The sequence below is a fragment of the Eumetopias jubatus genome, unplaced genomic scaffold (assembly GCF_037043125.1).
Source record: "Eumetopias jubatus isolate StellerSeaLion01/CBP00866 unplaced genomic scaffold, mEumJub1_p1.0 scaffold_14, whole genome shotgun sequence".
NCBI classification, from domain to species: Eukaryota; Metazoa; Chordata; class Mammalia; order Carnivora; family Otariidae; genus Eumetopias; species Eumetopias jubatus.
The window spans coordinates 90,325,877-90,341,866 of record NW_028274820.1 but is presented as its reverse complement, the minus strand read 5'-3'; the positions used below and the strand labels follow the sequence as shown (position 1 = coordinate 90,341,866).

At 38.5% G+C, this 15,990-nt stretch overlaps 1 protein-coding gene across 1 annotated transcript in view; it reads right to left on the bottom strand.

Annotated features, from left to right (window-relative positions):
• The window catches only part of CALD1 (caldesmon 1), a 181,473-nt gene that overhangs the window by 82,659 nt on the left and 82,824 nt on the right, over positions 1-15,990 (bottom strand). The window contains exon 3 of the mRNA XM_088018519.1: positions 14,768-14,877. Coding sequence (XP_087874645.1) covers positions 14,768-14,838 — 71 coding nt within the window. The 5' untranslated portion in view covers positions 14,839-14,877. The remainder of the gene's footprint in view (positions 1-14,767; positions 14,878-15,990) is intronic.

Below are 15,990 nucleotides of genomic sequence, written 5' to 3'. Positions count from 1 at the left end.
AAAACAATCTGCTATTTAGAGTCTAAACTTTGAGATTCAACTTGCATGTTAAACACTCTTTATTTCAGAAAGAGTATTGATAAATGCTAGCCTGAGGTTGGCCCTACCCCTCATCTACTTCTGCCTATCCTCCTGGGATTTAATGAAGAAGGTTAGTCTTCCAGACAACAGACTTGGTCTTCCATTAGAGAAATTTTTGATTATATAGTTTGTTCACTGTTGGACTCCTTAGGGTTTGGTATGAAGCCTATAATTTGATAGTTATCTGGTCTTACAATGCAAATGTTAATTGCAAGTAATACTAAAGGGTTTGAGTACTGGAGCAAATTGGCCAACTAAAAGGAATTGATTCTTACCACATTAATATCATTTGCCTCCATGATGCAACTAAATAAGCATAATGGTTAAAATTATAGGAGGTAGTAGTCCAGTTATACTTAATAATCAGAGAAATACATGAGATGAGTTTCTTCATATCTCTAGAGAAAAGACAGGGAGTCCAGTGGCTCAGCAAGGGAATGATGGAACCCCAAGAAAGACATGGATGGTGTATTTGGGGAACATCACAAAGGTCAGTAACATTTCTGCCCCTCTATAAATATCTTGGCAAAGTGAGCAAGATTCTGCCTTGGCACACAGATATGAATTGAAGTAGCTGTTTGCTCCTTCATTTATTCATATTGCGGCTGGTTTTTGGGGAAATAAAAGTAAGATGTAGTTTTTAATCTAGAGTTGCTCTTAATTTGCTGGGGGAAACAGACATATGAACAAATAAGCATATAAAACAGTCATAATAAAAATGGTAATAATAAAACTAATTAATGTTGATAATAAGACAATAATTAATATACATTTAAAGAGCCATGGGAGATTCAAGGTGGGAAATCAGTCACTTTGACAAGGGACCTCTGGGAAGATGTTTTCCAGAGGATGACTGTCGAGCTGGGCCTTCCAGCTGAGTAAGAGTTCACCAGTTACAAGAGGTTCAGGAGGGAAAAGACAGTGGTGTGGAAGATCACAGGATCCTGCTGAGCCTGAGGACCTTTGCTAACTTAGATGTAAAACCAGACAAGTAAATGACCGACAGATAGCAGGGTTTAATTTTGATTGGGATAAAGCCATCATTTTAAATCTTTTGAATTTTCTCCTTAATTTACAACTAAGGGAAAGGGCAGATAAAATGGCTTTGCTTTTTCTAATCTGCAGTTGAGGTCCCAAGCCCTCTCCAAGGGTGCTGGGCTCTAGGGGGAGTGACAGGTAACATTTCAGAGCATTTTCTCTGTGTCTGATTTTTGGAAGCCTAGCATGCTTGGGGGCCAGTCATATCACAGAAGATAGCCAAGCACAAAGTATGAAAATTCCTTTGGAACACAGTATACGATCAGAATGAAACTTGCAACTCAACAGAGAGTGAAATAGAAGTGAATCCAATTTAATGAATCATATAGGCCCCTCTACATAATAAATATGTCACGTGAACCACCCTATATATTTTTTATGGCATTTGTTCATATCTCATTTGATTTTCTCAGCCACCCCGAGGAGTGTTAGTTTTGTTTGACAGGTGAGGCAGTCCAGGTCTGCTAAAGTTTTATCCAGTGTCTTCTTTTATCCTTGATCTAAAAGGTATTTTTGTGGAGTCAGAGGCAGTTGTATGGATTGGGCACAGCAAAACACAGAGGAACAAGGACCAGAGTTGGAATAAACGACATAGTTTCCAGATTTGACCTGGCCACTGACTGCGTGCTCTTCGACATGTTACCTTTGCAAGTCTGGGTCTAGTGATTTGGATTTTCAAACTCTTTTCAGAGAATATAGGAGAGAGAATCTTAATTTCTGACCATATAACCCAATGGGATCCCAGAATATGTCTCCTAACAGTAATTCTGCACCTCAGAGGCGTTCTCATGGAAAACCAGCTCCTTTCTGCAGGGTATGCCTCCCCAGTTTAGCACTACCACAGCTCTGACAAATGCCACAATGAGAGAGAATTTATAGTCATGTTCCTGTGATGTGAGACACTTAGAAATGAAAGCATTAGGAATGTGCATCCTGCCTCAGCCCTCAGTTTTACAAAACTTCATTCTGTTCGGTTTGTCAACCACAGAGCTTCTGTAGCCATGACACTCTTGGGTAGCCAGGATTTACTCTGAGGATGCTGGCTCAGAAAGCAGACACATATTTGGGATATTTGGCCTTCATGGTTGGATAGTAACTCTTTACAAGCTCTTCAAAGGGGAGCAGCAGGAAGGAAGGGCATCAGGTATCAACTCTTTCTAGACCACAGTGTTTGTCCAAAGCCCCTCAACAGTAGCTTCTCATCTTCATCAAGAGAGGAGAAAGGGTGAGGGGTATTAGATCCCCCAAATGGGCCGCACTAAAAAAATCAAGATTTACACAACAGTTGATGAGAAAAACAGAAGGACTGTTCAAGGAAGGAGTGGGCAAAGGTATACATCTAGTAGAGTTGCCAGCAGGGCCTCGGGGAAGATGCCAGTGTCATTACACCTGCTGAGGCTTCTTGTCTTTGAACCAGCACGATAACCCATCTTCTCATCCTGTTCATCTGTTTGTTCACTTCCTGCCCAGTTATTTTCCACATTAGTCTCTTGAGTTCCCCAGAAAGACCTGCCAACAGTGCAAGGTTTTCTGTGGGAATCAAAAATTGGTTGACTGCTGTTCTTCTAAGTAGGCACACTAGAGCCACAAACTCCAGAAAGAAATGACCCTTTCATTATCTAGTTGCTGGTGCTGGCTCTGGGAGTTACCTCGCTTTCATTTGGAGAGCCCCTAATTATGCGAAGTTCCCACTGGACAGTAAGATGCAGGTTAGCCTTAGGCAAATAAGTGGCACATATTGAGCAATCTTCTGGAAAATTATCAGTTGGATTCCTAAATGGTACAGGAAAATGGAAGCTTGTGAAGATGTGATACCAGATAGTCCATGTCACCCACAATGGAAAATATGAACATTGGAAGAATTTCCTATTCTAAACAATGTGCAGTTTAAAATACACTCTCTGGAGACTCTCCTGAATGTACAGACTCATGGTTGCTATTTATAGTGGCTGATGTGTACTTTACCAAGATTTTTATTCCAACAAAGGAACTGTATGTGATGTAGGGACTTATTAAAATGGAAAATAAACTGTCACATTTTAACTTAGTCAATTGGTACTAATCTCAAATGCAAGGTCATATCTCACTAATTTAGACTAACTGGAAGAAAAGCCAGTATAAACTCTGGAATATTTTAAAAGAAATTCAGTTTTGAAAATATGTTCAAGTATCGAGTATACCTGGTGACGGCCACTAGGCTAAGAAAACATTACAAACTTGTTTAACAAGTGCATACATGAAAATGATTTATAATTAGCCAATTAAACTTAAAAATAAATGAATGTTTCCAAAGTTCTTTAAAATTACATTCTTAGGAAACTGCTGATGAACATTGCTTACTAGATAGCACACTAGTGAAAAGAACTGATTATATTCACAAAGTATGCACATTATTCCTCTTTAACCTCATTCACAGATGAATGAAAATCTACCTATACATCATTCCAACATGCTCATGTCTCATCTCGAGTGGTACATCTTGTAATACTGCTAAGGAACCTTTGGGATCATAAGGGTCAAGAACTTCCCTAGAAGACTTCAAAGCAATTGAGATAGATTTCCCTTGACTAAGAGCTTGGAATAGTCTGGAATCATTCCTGGCCAAATGAAGGTTACAAATGCAGATCTCTTACATCTGTCTGGTCAGTGAGAAAACCAATGGGCAGAATAGATAGATTCAACATACATATTTGATAGGCTTCATTACATTTTCATTTGATTTTGATGAAAATTCTTTGTAGAGAATTCTTGGTTTGTAAAACTTCTCCAAGGTTCCCAGCCTTATATGGCAGAAGGACCCTTTTAATCCTGTGTGTTCAGAAAGGCAAACTTCTTGCACTCTCAGGGAACAGTGGCCTCTCAATGACACCTTCAACTGAGTCCTTCAACTGAGTCTGGAGAGAATCTTTAGAAGGGTCTGGATCACAGGGTCCTGGAAAAATTATCACCTAATTCATATTTTCTTATTGAGAATTTTATTTAAAAATAAACGAATTATGGGGTGCCTCGGTGGCTCAGTTGGTTAAGCACCCAACTCTTGATCTGAGCTCAGATCTTGATCTCAGGGTTGTGAGTTGAAGCCCTGTGTTGGGCTCCATGCCTAGCATGGAGCCTATACTAAAAAAAAATATTATTCAAGATACTAATTACTTTTGTGGATGGAGAAGCAAGGGGATGGGATTAGGGAGGGGTCAGTTGAAAGTATCAGTGGAATTGGAAATGTTCTACATCTTAAGCTCAGTGATAAGTTTATAACATATGCATTACAATGATTTACAACTTCTGTATAAATTATATAATATTAATTTGCATGTATTAGCTTTTTCATAATTAAAATGAATAAAATCACAAATTTAGAATAAAATGAAAATTATTTTGTGAAAAATGGGTACATACTTTCTTTATATTATTAGTATTTATATATATGGTTGAGAAGGTTTTGGTTACTGAAACCATAATTATATAATATGAAAAAAGAAATGATAATTCCACAAGGCAAAAGAAAACTATTTAAAATATATGATTAACTATATAAAATTTTAAGATAAAGACCTTGCTATATTAGCTATGAAACTATCCTATATTTTTATCTTGATTTAAAACCAGTAAGGAAAATGAAAAAAGACTGTTCGAAATAAGGAGGTAGATTTTCTTTTCAGCATGGAGACTTCATATCCATAATTCTCCCATCACTTTCAAGGTAGGCTGCTAAAACAGATTTGAAACAGATTGGAGATTACACCACACTGTCTAATATGGCAACTAAGCACATATTCAGTGATTCTTGGGGACATGGCCTGGAGAGGGCTTTCCTGATAGCTTCTTCCTTACCATGTCCTCTAGCCAGCTGAAAAACAGCAAACACAGGTAACATTTACTGAGCACTAGTCAAATATTCATTTATATTATTTGTTTCTGTTTCTTTCTACCTACCTACCTTCTTTCTTTCTATCTATCTATCTATCCATCTATCTATCTATCTGTCTATCTATCATCTATCCATCTAGTGCTTTAAGATCTACGTGAAATCTTATGAGCTGTTATGATGGCCATTTTCCCTATAAGAAAATGGGATTAGAGAGGCTAAGGGTTATCCTTGGTAAACCTGCTAGGATTCAAACCCAGATCTGAGCGATCCTGTTTTCTGGAAGGCATCAGGTCTGTGTCCCCCTCTAATCTGCCCCATCCTCCCCAAAAAATGGTAGTAATAAAAATGAAACACAAAATCGTCTTTAAGGAATCAAATCAGCTCTTATCTTTTACATATTTAGTGAGAAAAATCCTTTGAGAAGTTTGAATAGCTAAATGAAACTGGTAAGGATGAAGAAATCCTACATAATAACTTAGTATCATAATTAAGCTTTGTTTGAAGAAATCTTGCCAAGATCATATATGCCAAATAGAAGAATTCCAAAATTGATGGCAGATAGGGTTCTATTTGCAAAATCAGCAGGGTTTTTTTTTCCTTCTTGACTTGGCAAAGTTGGATTCCCAGTTCCTAACAATGAATTGTTTTCATTCTGCCTATCCACTTATATTTCTTTGCTTTTTATTTTATTCCCCCATGAAGTAATCTGATGTAATCTCATTTTATTTAGAAGTATTATCCATAAATTGTTTTCAAATTAAAAAAACCCACTCTACATGCAGTACTTTCTAGCATGTGTATTCTCCCAGAAGTATGCTCAACTGTCCTAATCAATAGCCAGAGCATTTGTTACAGACAGCTCCATTTATTCAGGGAGATGAATAAATGCACAGTGCAAGAAGGCTCTACCTTAGCTGGGTGATCTTAAGAAGGTCAGCAATCCCTAGACTTAAATTTCTTCATATGTAAAATGAAGCTTTTAAAATTCATTAGATCAGGGATTCTTGGTCCAGAGTTTCATGGGCCCCCAGGAGGTCTGTGGATGGAGGTCCATGACGCCACTGAAAATAAGTGCCAAGTTTTGTGGGTGCATATGTGCATTTTTCTTGGAGGAGGGTCTACAGCTTTCATCAGAGACTCAAATAGTGTGTGGTCCAAAATTGAAAAAGCAACATTCCATTGCAGAAGATTATCTCTAAGGTCAGTGACAGCTGTAAGCTTTTATGAGTGATGATGGGACTAAATCCCTGTCCTAATGGTGACTACAGTCTTATTGGGAAAAATCCAAAGAAAAGCCAAGAGCAGCGATGCCAACAGCCATCTTTGGCTTGAGGGGGGAAATTTGATCTCCTCTGTTTCTATTTTTCTGTGAAATGGGAATAACACAGAAGAGTTTTAGAGGGCAAACAAAACAGTGACTATGTCTACACATGTAAGCAATTTACCTGAATAAGCATAAAGAACAGTTCAATTAGGCCCAAAAGCCTCATTTATAGTTTGTTGCTTTGAATGATTTTTCCCCATCTTAGGGAGTTATTTGGCATTGTAGAGATGATGGACCTTCAGCCAAGACAACCAGTTGAAAAATGAAAAATTCCATTGATCAATCTGTTACAGTAGAAAGGTTTTGAGATTTGGGGCAGGCAGAACCGGATTGCACTCCCTAGCTATATGAAGGTGGATACATTACTTAACTTTTCAGCCCTACAGATTCCTCAAGTGTAAAATACGGACAATAATATCCAGGTCTGCTATAGAATAATAATGTTTGTTGCCCTCCCCTGCATTCATATGTTGACACTCAACGCCCAGTGTGATGGTACTTAGAGCTGGGGATTTGAGGAGGTGATTAGATCATTAGGATGGCATCCTCATGAATGGGATAAGTGCCCTTTATAAAAGCAACCCCAGAGAACAGCCCTGCGCCTCCCACCATATGAGGACACAGCAAGAAGGCAGCTGTCTAGGAACCAGAAAGCAAAACCTCACAGATACTGATTCTGCTGGCACGTTGATCTTGGACTTCCTAGCCTCCAGATATGTTTCTGTTGTTTATAAGCCACCCAATCTATCGTATTCAGCCTGAACAGACGAAATAAGGACATAGGGCTGTTTTGACAATTAAATTATAATATATATTATATATATAATATATATATTATACATATAGAGAGAGAGTGCACCACCTAACCTGGCACTTGGTTGATGCTAAACAAATGATGGTTCCTTCTTTATAACCCTAGATGAGAAATTTGGCTGATACCCTTTCCCATTTGAGAACTATTTTTGCTGAACTGAACTCTTCAGGTAAAATTCTGAGTTATGTTTTACACACTTAAGGTTTTAAATAAAAAACATATCATTAATGAATTAGATAATTAACCACATGGCTACAGTATGTGATTTTTAAATCTCATATAGCAATTATATTTGTGCAGTAGACTTAGATGTGAACAAAAGATTAAATTCTTTTTTTTTTTAAGTTTTTATTTATTTATTTGACAGAGAGAGCACACAGGAGGAGCGGCAGGCGGAGGGAGAGGGAGAAGCGGGCTCGCCAAGCAGGGAGTCCAACACGGGGCTCCACCCCAGGACCCCGGAACCATGACCTGAGCCAAAGGCAGACACCTAACAACAGAGCCACCCAGGCTCCCCCAAAAGAGTAAACTCTTTCCCAGTCTCAACAGAAACATCTCAGCAAGTACTGAGATCAGTGCAGGAAAGAAGCTTTGCAGTAAAGATGCGGCAAATCATAATGAATGAACTGACATGAATAAAAATTCAAATTCAGTAAAATATTATTTTGTGCCAAAGGCCTACTAAAACATTAATATGGTTTTAATAATAACATCTAACATTTGTTGAGCATATACTATACACCAGGCTTTGCACTAATTTCTCTACACAGGTTAACTAGTTTAATCTTCACAATGACTATGAGGCAGAATAATTATCCCCATTTTTATACATAAAGAAATTTAGAAGCAAAATATGTTTAAGTAATTTGTCACAAGGCCACCCAACTAACTAGTGGTTGTCAAAGTCAGGATTTGAACCCAGGTCTGTCAGACTTTGTCACCCATATGATTAACTAACATCCTGCCTTTCCTCAGGTGACTGAAGACTGATAAATTGTCACACACACAGCCTGTAAAGAAAAATTCACTATTTTAAACTGTTAAGTGTACTGACTCCTATATATATATATATATATCACAATTTTTTCCTAAGAATGAAGTTATGAGTCAGCATGTGAGGTCCTCAAGAATCTAGATTTTTGGGGGGCACCTGGGTGGCTCAGTTGGTTAAGCGGCTGCCTTCGGCTCAGGTCATGATCCTGGAGTCCCGGGATCGAGTCCCACATTGAGTCCCGCATCGAGTCCCGCATCAGGCTCCCTGCTCAGTAGGGAGTCTGCTTCTCCCTCTGACTCTCTCTATCTCATTCTCTCTCTCAAATAAATAAATAAAATCTTTAAAAAAAAAAAGAATCTAGATTTTTGGGACGCCCCATGCTCTCTCTATCTCATGCTCTCTCTATCTCATTCTCTCTCTCAAATAAATAAATAAAATCTTTAAAAAAAAAAAAGAATCTAGATTTTTGGGACGCCTGGGTGGCTCAGTCAGTTAAGCGTTTGCCTTCGGCTCAGGTCATGATCCCAGGGTCCTGGGATTGAGTCCCACATTGGGCTCCCTGCTTGGCGGGAAGCCTGCTTCTCCCTCTGCCTCTGCCTGTCTCTCTGTCTCTCATGAATAAATAAATAAAATCTTTAAAAAAAAAAAAGAATCTAAATTTTCCTTGTACACCTGAAACTGAGAACACTGTATGTTAATTATAATTGAATAAAAATATATTAAAACATGGGGCGCCTGGGTGGCTCAGTTGGTTGGGCAACTGCCTTCGGCTCGGGTCATGATCCCAGAGTCCCGGGATCGAGTCCCGCATAGGGCTCCCTGCTCGGCGAGGAGCCTGCTTCTCCCTCTGACCCAACCCCCTCTCGTGTACTCTCTCTCTCTCTCTCTCCCCCCCTCATTCTCGCTCTCTCAAATAAATAAATAAATCTTAAAAATATAGATATTAAAACATTTTTTAGAAGAATCTAGATATTCAAGTTCTGTTGAATGACCGTCATGTTGGGTAGATCCTAGACTCCTGATGCTCCACTGGTCACCTTAAAGTGGGATACTTTTAGCGGCAGAGGAATTATCAGGTTAGTGGAAACTGGTCCAAGTATGCCATCTTCACCGTTTATAATCTGACCATGTATAAATTGACAGAGAATAAATGATGTCTATTTAGGGTGAGAGAGAACAAGAGAGGGAGGATATGAATATGTATGTATATTTTGATTCTTCATGTGGCTGGACACAAATAAATAAGGAAAGGTCTCTTAGGTGAAAATTATCTATCTAAATTTGTCCATGTCCCTACATTCAAGTTGGGCTGACCCTAAATAATATCAAATAAATATAAAAACTTTACAGAAATAGTTTAAAATCTCTTTCAAACAAATTACTTGAAAAAACCTTTTAACTCAAAGCAAAAATGTAGATACACTTCCTAGCCCCTTGGAGTGATCGATTTTCTGAGAGAACTGAAGGATAGTTTTGAGCGTATTTAGCTCTAATATTTTAGACAGTTTCAAAGGAATATTTTATTTAACTTCCTAATGAGAAATAATTTTCTGATCACAGAATAACAAAAAATTGCATTTGAAAGATTTTGATTTAAAATTTCAAGGTCACAACACTAAGCTTGTAAATAAAAGCATTTTGTGTATGTGTGTCATATAACCATAGATTGGCTACACTATTAAATCCTGTAAAAACCTTTTAGTGACAGAGGCCTGGGAGGGAACTACTTAGACTCAGTGGATTTAAAAAAATTGTTTGTTTTTCTACTATAGTAAAAATATTTACTTTCAAATGTCTAATCATCAGTATATTTCAGAGGCTCATAAAAATGTATGAATAATGACAACAGCAATAGTGTTTTCATTCCCTTTATTTATGTCTATGAGCCTCTGAATCCGATAACACCACTCTACAACAGGGGCCTTTCTTCTGATCAGAAAGAGAAACTCAGTGTTGGATGTGGAAAGCATGAACTGAGAATGTAATGAGTTCACGTCTTGAAAAGCAGGAGAGCTGTTTGTTGTGCAAACAAGCACAGCCCTGGGAAAAGTGTGACTGAGTGAAGATCTCCTCATGGAGAAAACATCACTGTAGGTTTCTCAGCAGACAAACCCAAGCTCAAAATCCTTTTGGCCACGTGTAAAAGAGGAATTCAACCTGAATTGGTGTCGACTCTTCTGGCTGAGACATCAAGGTCTGGCAGCCCTCCTCAGGCCTTGATACCCATCACCCCCACTCAAAATTCATCACTAGCAAATTCCTGCTCTTTGTCTTACGTAAGGCTCCTAGAGCCTCTGAGGAGTATGGAAAGAAAAACTTCATATTTTTTATTTTGTTTTGTTTTATGGTTAATGTAAAATAGTGTCCTCAATTCTTTGTGTGTTATAGAGAATCAAATTAGATAACTATAGTAATAACTAATAGTGATGTTTATTGAATAACACTCAACAGACAAAAATGATCATTCCAAGAAGTGGTTACGGTAGTAAACGCTAGATGATTAGTACTGTGTTAATACTTTGATGTATTACCTCTTTGTTTCCCCACAAAAACTCTATAAGGTGAATATTATTTCCCCTATTGAGAGAACAAGGTTAGAAATATCGAATAATTTTTAAGCTCATGTAGCTAATTAGGTGGCATACCTGGGATTTGACAGCACAGCCCACCCCTTAACTGCTAAGCCCCACTGTCTCCCACTGTTGATGCCTTATGTGTCTTCATTTATATAGAACATATATGTTCTATTCAGACATACTTACTGCTGTTGCTGTGATCAGTCTGTCTTTGCCAGATACATATGAAAGGCCTAGCATTTTTTTCTACTTCTACTTTCTACTTGAGTAGGAAAAGAGCTGAATTTGACCCCTTTGAAAATATTTCCTCTTCCCCTACATTTTCCCCCTTGAAATGTACATATTCCCTGATGATACAAAAGCACCTGCATAAATAATCCAGGGTAAGATGGATTAGGTGCACAGATGGGAGAAGAAATGGAAACACATGAATCAAGTGTTAATGAAGATGCAAACAGACCAGGGGAAAATACATTAAGATGCCCTGAGAAATAATAGAGACAAAGGCAGAGAGGGATTGAAATAAAAGATAGATACAGAAAGGGAAGCAGAATATACCCATTAATTTTTTTATCTCTTGATATAGGTGAAGAATAATAAAGAGCAAAATAATTATTTTTTTCAAATAGGTAACTAATTTAAAAATACAATTTAATTTGAGGTGTGTACAAATAGTATCTTTTACTTAGAAACAATGCATTTAGAACTTTCATTGATTACTTGCTCAATCTCTTTTGTCTACTGAAATGTTTTCTCCCCTTTTTGCTCAAGATTGCTCTGAAGTTACTAATCCACCTAGAATATGAGATTTGTGACTATTGGGACACTGCTTGGACTGGTGACCACTCATCCCTGTGATTCAGGGTAGTATGTTGTACTTTAGTCAACACATTTTTTTTTTGATGACCAAATGAAGTACCTCCTTTTACCAAATCTAAAGACCTCATCTTAAGGACTCAAGACTGATAGCCAATAGTAGGACAAGGACAAGGGGAATACCAAAAAGATGCGCAGGCTAGGGGCAAGACAAGGAAGGCAAGGCTATGTTTGATCGACCAGGCTCACAGTCTAGGTTGTGGAAGCCACATGATTTGAAACGGACCAGATGAGAACCAGAAGAATGAGGTGGGTGTAGGACAGTCTCAGAGCAGCCGTGATGCAGTGAGAACATTCCAGTCCCAAACCCTTGAAAGCCAGCACTGCACACAGTGTATTGTTAGCTTTTTAAATAATCTTTTACATTTATTCTCAGGAATGAAATGTGTAAGAATCTGGCTTGTTTTAATTTGTGGTTATAACATCTGGTGAAAGTACAAGTTTTCAATTATTTATCATTGCAAAGTTGAACTGCACCTGCTAGTCAGGCTCAATAACTACTACTTGAAATAACAGGGTATTTTTATTTGGACAGTCTTTGTGGGCAGGCCGTGGAAGTCAGTAGACTTCTTCTTCTCTGTGGTGTCCCTTTCCCCACGCTGTCTGTAGGGGTATAGCATACAAAGGGCACAGGCCATCTTTAATAAGTATCAAAGAGTATCAGGGTATAAATTATACTTGAGGATATAAATATGTAGTTTTTTGATCATCACTTGGTTTTGTACAAGTTGAAAAGCATGAAGCATACTTTTCCCAACTCTGTCATTCTGTTGGGTCTAAGCCCCAAAATAGGGTTTAGAACAGAGTAGATGCCCCAAAAAATTTGTGGAAAGTGTGAATGAGTGAATCTGCAGCTCTGAGCCTTCAGGCCACTCTCTATTTTTACTAATTCGCACCACCAGCACTCCTGATCTGGGTTGAGTCCTTTCTTTTAGTTCCCTAAATCCAAAGGAAAGTTAGTAGGTCTTCTCCAGTCTGGCCCCAGGGAATAATGTGTAAGGTCAGGCCATAGGGTCACATTTTCCTAAATGGAAAATGCCTTATTGTTTTAAATAAAGTAATATATGATCATTATTTGAAAAAGTTAGACAATACCAAAGCAAAAGGAATGTAAAAATGACCACCAGTCCCCCAGAGAAAAACCGACTCCTGCTACAGATGAGGAAGCCAGGTCTAAAGATAAAGGAAGAGGGATTTGCCCAGGGTCTTCTATGTCCTTTATCTTCAGATCAAAACCACGAATTTGGATGGCCCTTGATTTCTGGTTCTGGCCATCTGTTTCCTTGTACACACCGAGAACTTTACCATCAAAGTTGGTTGGACCATAAAACCTGACCTTCATTTTCCCATAAATGATCAGATTTTACAAAATCCTAAAGAGTGAACATGGGCTTACTTAACACATCCCAGAATAATAGACCTTCTAAAAGTTCATCTTGAAACATGAAAAGGTAAATAGTACAAACGTAAGGAAGTACTTAAGTACTTCCTTTGGAAAAAAAAAGAAAGAAAAGGAATCAGATGGAACATAACAGCCCAAAAGAATTAATACAGACAGAAATGTAAATTTAAAAGGTTAGGATAAATTTGTGTAAATTTACTTTAGATTATCAAGGGTACCTAACTAAGCTTCACTGACTACATTCCTTTAATGACTGATTTTAAGGAAGACATGTCCTTTCACACAAAACAAAAAACTGGAAGGGATGAACCATGTAGGTGTGTAGAAAATTCTTAGGCAAAATTCTAGTTCTAAGGAAATGGAGTTTATTCACTGTGATTACAGTATTTATGGCTCTAACCACAACAATTTGGGGTAGTACTCCTTACACATCGATTTCCCATCTCCCTACTCACCTAGAAAGCAAAGACGCTGAGGATACTGATCTAGACTGATGCCCAATTTCCTGTCCTCATTCCTGAGTCCCTCTAGCCCCATACTCTGGCCTGGTCTGTTTTTTGATCTTGCTATTGGTTTCCTAGAAACCCATGAGGGACATAAAAGCAGAAGCCACGTCTATGTGTATCTCGTCATTGCTTTCCCTGTCTCTAGCACCGACATGGAAATTTGGTTGGTGCTTAATAAATATTTGTTGGGTAAAGGTATTCCATTGACTTTCAGTTGGGTCTGAGGCCATATAACACACCACGCTGGGAAGAGTAAGAGGCATGTCCCCCTGGGCCCGGACATTGCCTATATGGTGGTGGTGTCCATTCAACATGGATGCTCTCCTTAGTTCTCCCCATCTCCTTGACACTTTTGTCTCCTCTGATGGTTTCTATCATGTCTTCATGACCTCTCACTCTCCTTACACTTGCTTTCTTGACACTATCACTACCGTCCACCTTTAGCTTTTATATTACCAGTTCCACACTGGGTGTGCCCAAACTTATCCTCTAATGATAATTTCTTTCCCTTTCTGAACAAAGATAGAACATTTCTATCTCCAAATTCCTGGAGAGAATCTCCGTTTGCATGTGGCTTCTCCCTGAAATTAAATACTTACCCCTGGCCAGGTACACCAAAGAATGCCTACTCTGTCTGATTTAAGCCACATTACACGCCACTGTCCTTTGCTCTGAGGCCTAATTTTACAAGATGTATTTATGCCCCATGCTTTTTATGTCATTGCTTTACTTCCCCAACCTGCCCTTGAAGTCACCACGACACAGGCCTCAAACAACATAACAGCTTCCAACTAGATTCAGAATCTCCATTAACTATTAACTTTTAATATGTGGATTACTGGATTTGGCTACTTTTCTAGTAAGAATAAAAATTTGTCACAGGATCCATCTGGGACTTATTGCCTTTATATTTTTAGACCAAAGACTCCCATTTCCTAGTTGGTTTTAATAGTCAGCATTTGTCATTTTTCCTGTCATTTCAATATTATAACTGCTTTTAAAACTTTTATCTACACATTGCTTTTGTTATTTAAAAATTCCAGTATGAATGGCTCTGATTTAATGCAACTATTTGATTCTTCTAGAATCTCTCTTTTTCTCGATGTTGTTGCTTTTTTTGTGTTTTTTTTATGCAGAATTTAGAGTCATAACAGGAAAATTTTCCATAACTACTTTGGCAAACAGTTTAGTGTGCAATATATTTGGCTCTTCAGAGTGATGATCTTTGAACCCTGAAACCAGCATTGTGAATAACAGAATACAAACACTGTTCAACTTAGATTCTTACCTTTCCGCTTCGAGGCGCATCTCTTCCCGCTTTTGCCTCCTGAGTTCTCTGCGACGTTCAAAATCATCCATGGTGTGGCTTCAGGTCTAGGGAGACGGGAGAATCTGGACCTAACAGGGAGGAGGTAGGTCAATATCACAGATGAATCAAAGTAGTGTTTCCCATTAACGACTTTTACCTTTGGCTCCCCGCCATTTCTTCACCCTCTCTTTTCTTCTTTATTCTGAAGAAAAACACCTTAGAAGGCTGGCAAGGTAGCCAGTGACCAATTTCTGACTCCCGAGCTGAGTCCTTTGCGTGTTAAATTCAGTCTCATTCATGAAACTTACTTATTAGAGACAAATAAGTAAAGATCCCAGGATCACAGTTAAAAAATAAATAAGTAAAAACCTCCTAAGACAGAGAGACTTTGAAGATTTGAAATACTGGTAGGATCACTTAAAAAGCTACTGAATGGTTTTGTTCTTTGTAACTTGCTGAGCCACAGACAAAGGTTATGAAAAAGTGAACAAAGAAAGAGGAAAAGAGAAAAAGAGCAAAAAAAAGAAAAGTGGCCCCAAAAGGAATATGTAGGTACTAAGAGAAAAGGAAAAGAGGGAAGATAGTAATAAAATAATTGAAGTATCCAGGCATAATTTGCATACTCTGAAAGAATATTAATATCAGAATGATTAAAAAAAAAAGACCACAGCAATAATACCATAAATAAACATAAGTCAGCAGCATTTTTAAAAGCAGTTGCAAATGATCAAGCTGTTTTCAGAGCTCAAAAGTCCCGGCTCTTTGTGACCCAACCATTTTATCCTCTCCTACCTCCTCCGGTGATGGTTTTAATCCCAGAAAGATCTTCCCTTTCCAGCTCTTCAGCTGAGGAGCTCGCTTCCCTTGCACTTCTGTGCCATGAAGCCAAGGATTCCAGAATTCCCCTGCAGCCCCCAAACCCAAAATGACTACCAGAAAAGGGGAAGCGGGCTCTTTTTGTCCTTGCTTTGTTTACAGAGCTGTCAGTGGTTAGTTAAACTCGGCCTGGAATCTGGCATTTAAGGCCTGCTTGAAGATTGTTTCCTGTGTGGAGCGGGAGGCCTCCACTTCCTCTGGAATCCTAGACTCTCCGCAGCACTCAGAGCACAAAAAATATTTTCCAGCCCTTTCTGTGCCCACGAGACAAGCCATTTGCCCCGCGTAGGAAAATGAGGAGCTGTGCAAAACCTAAAGCCATCACC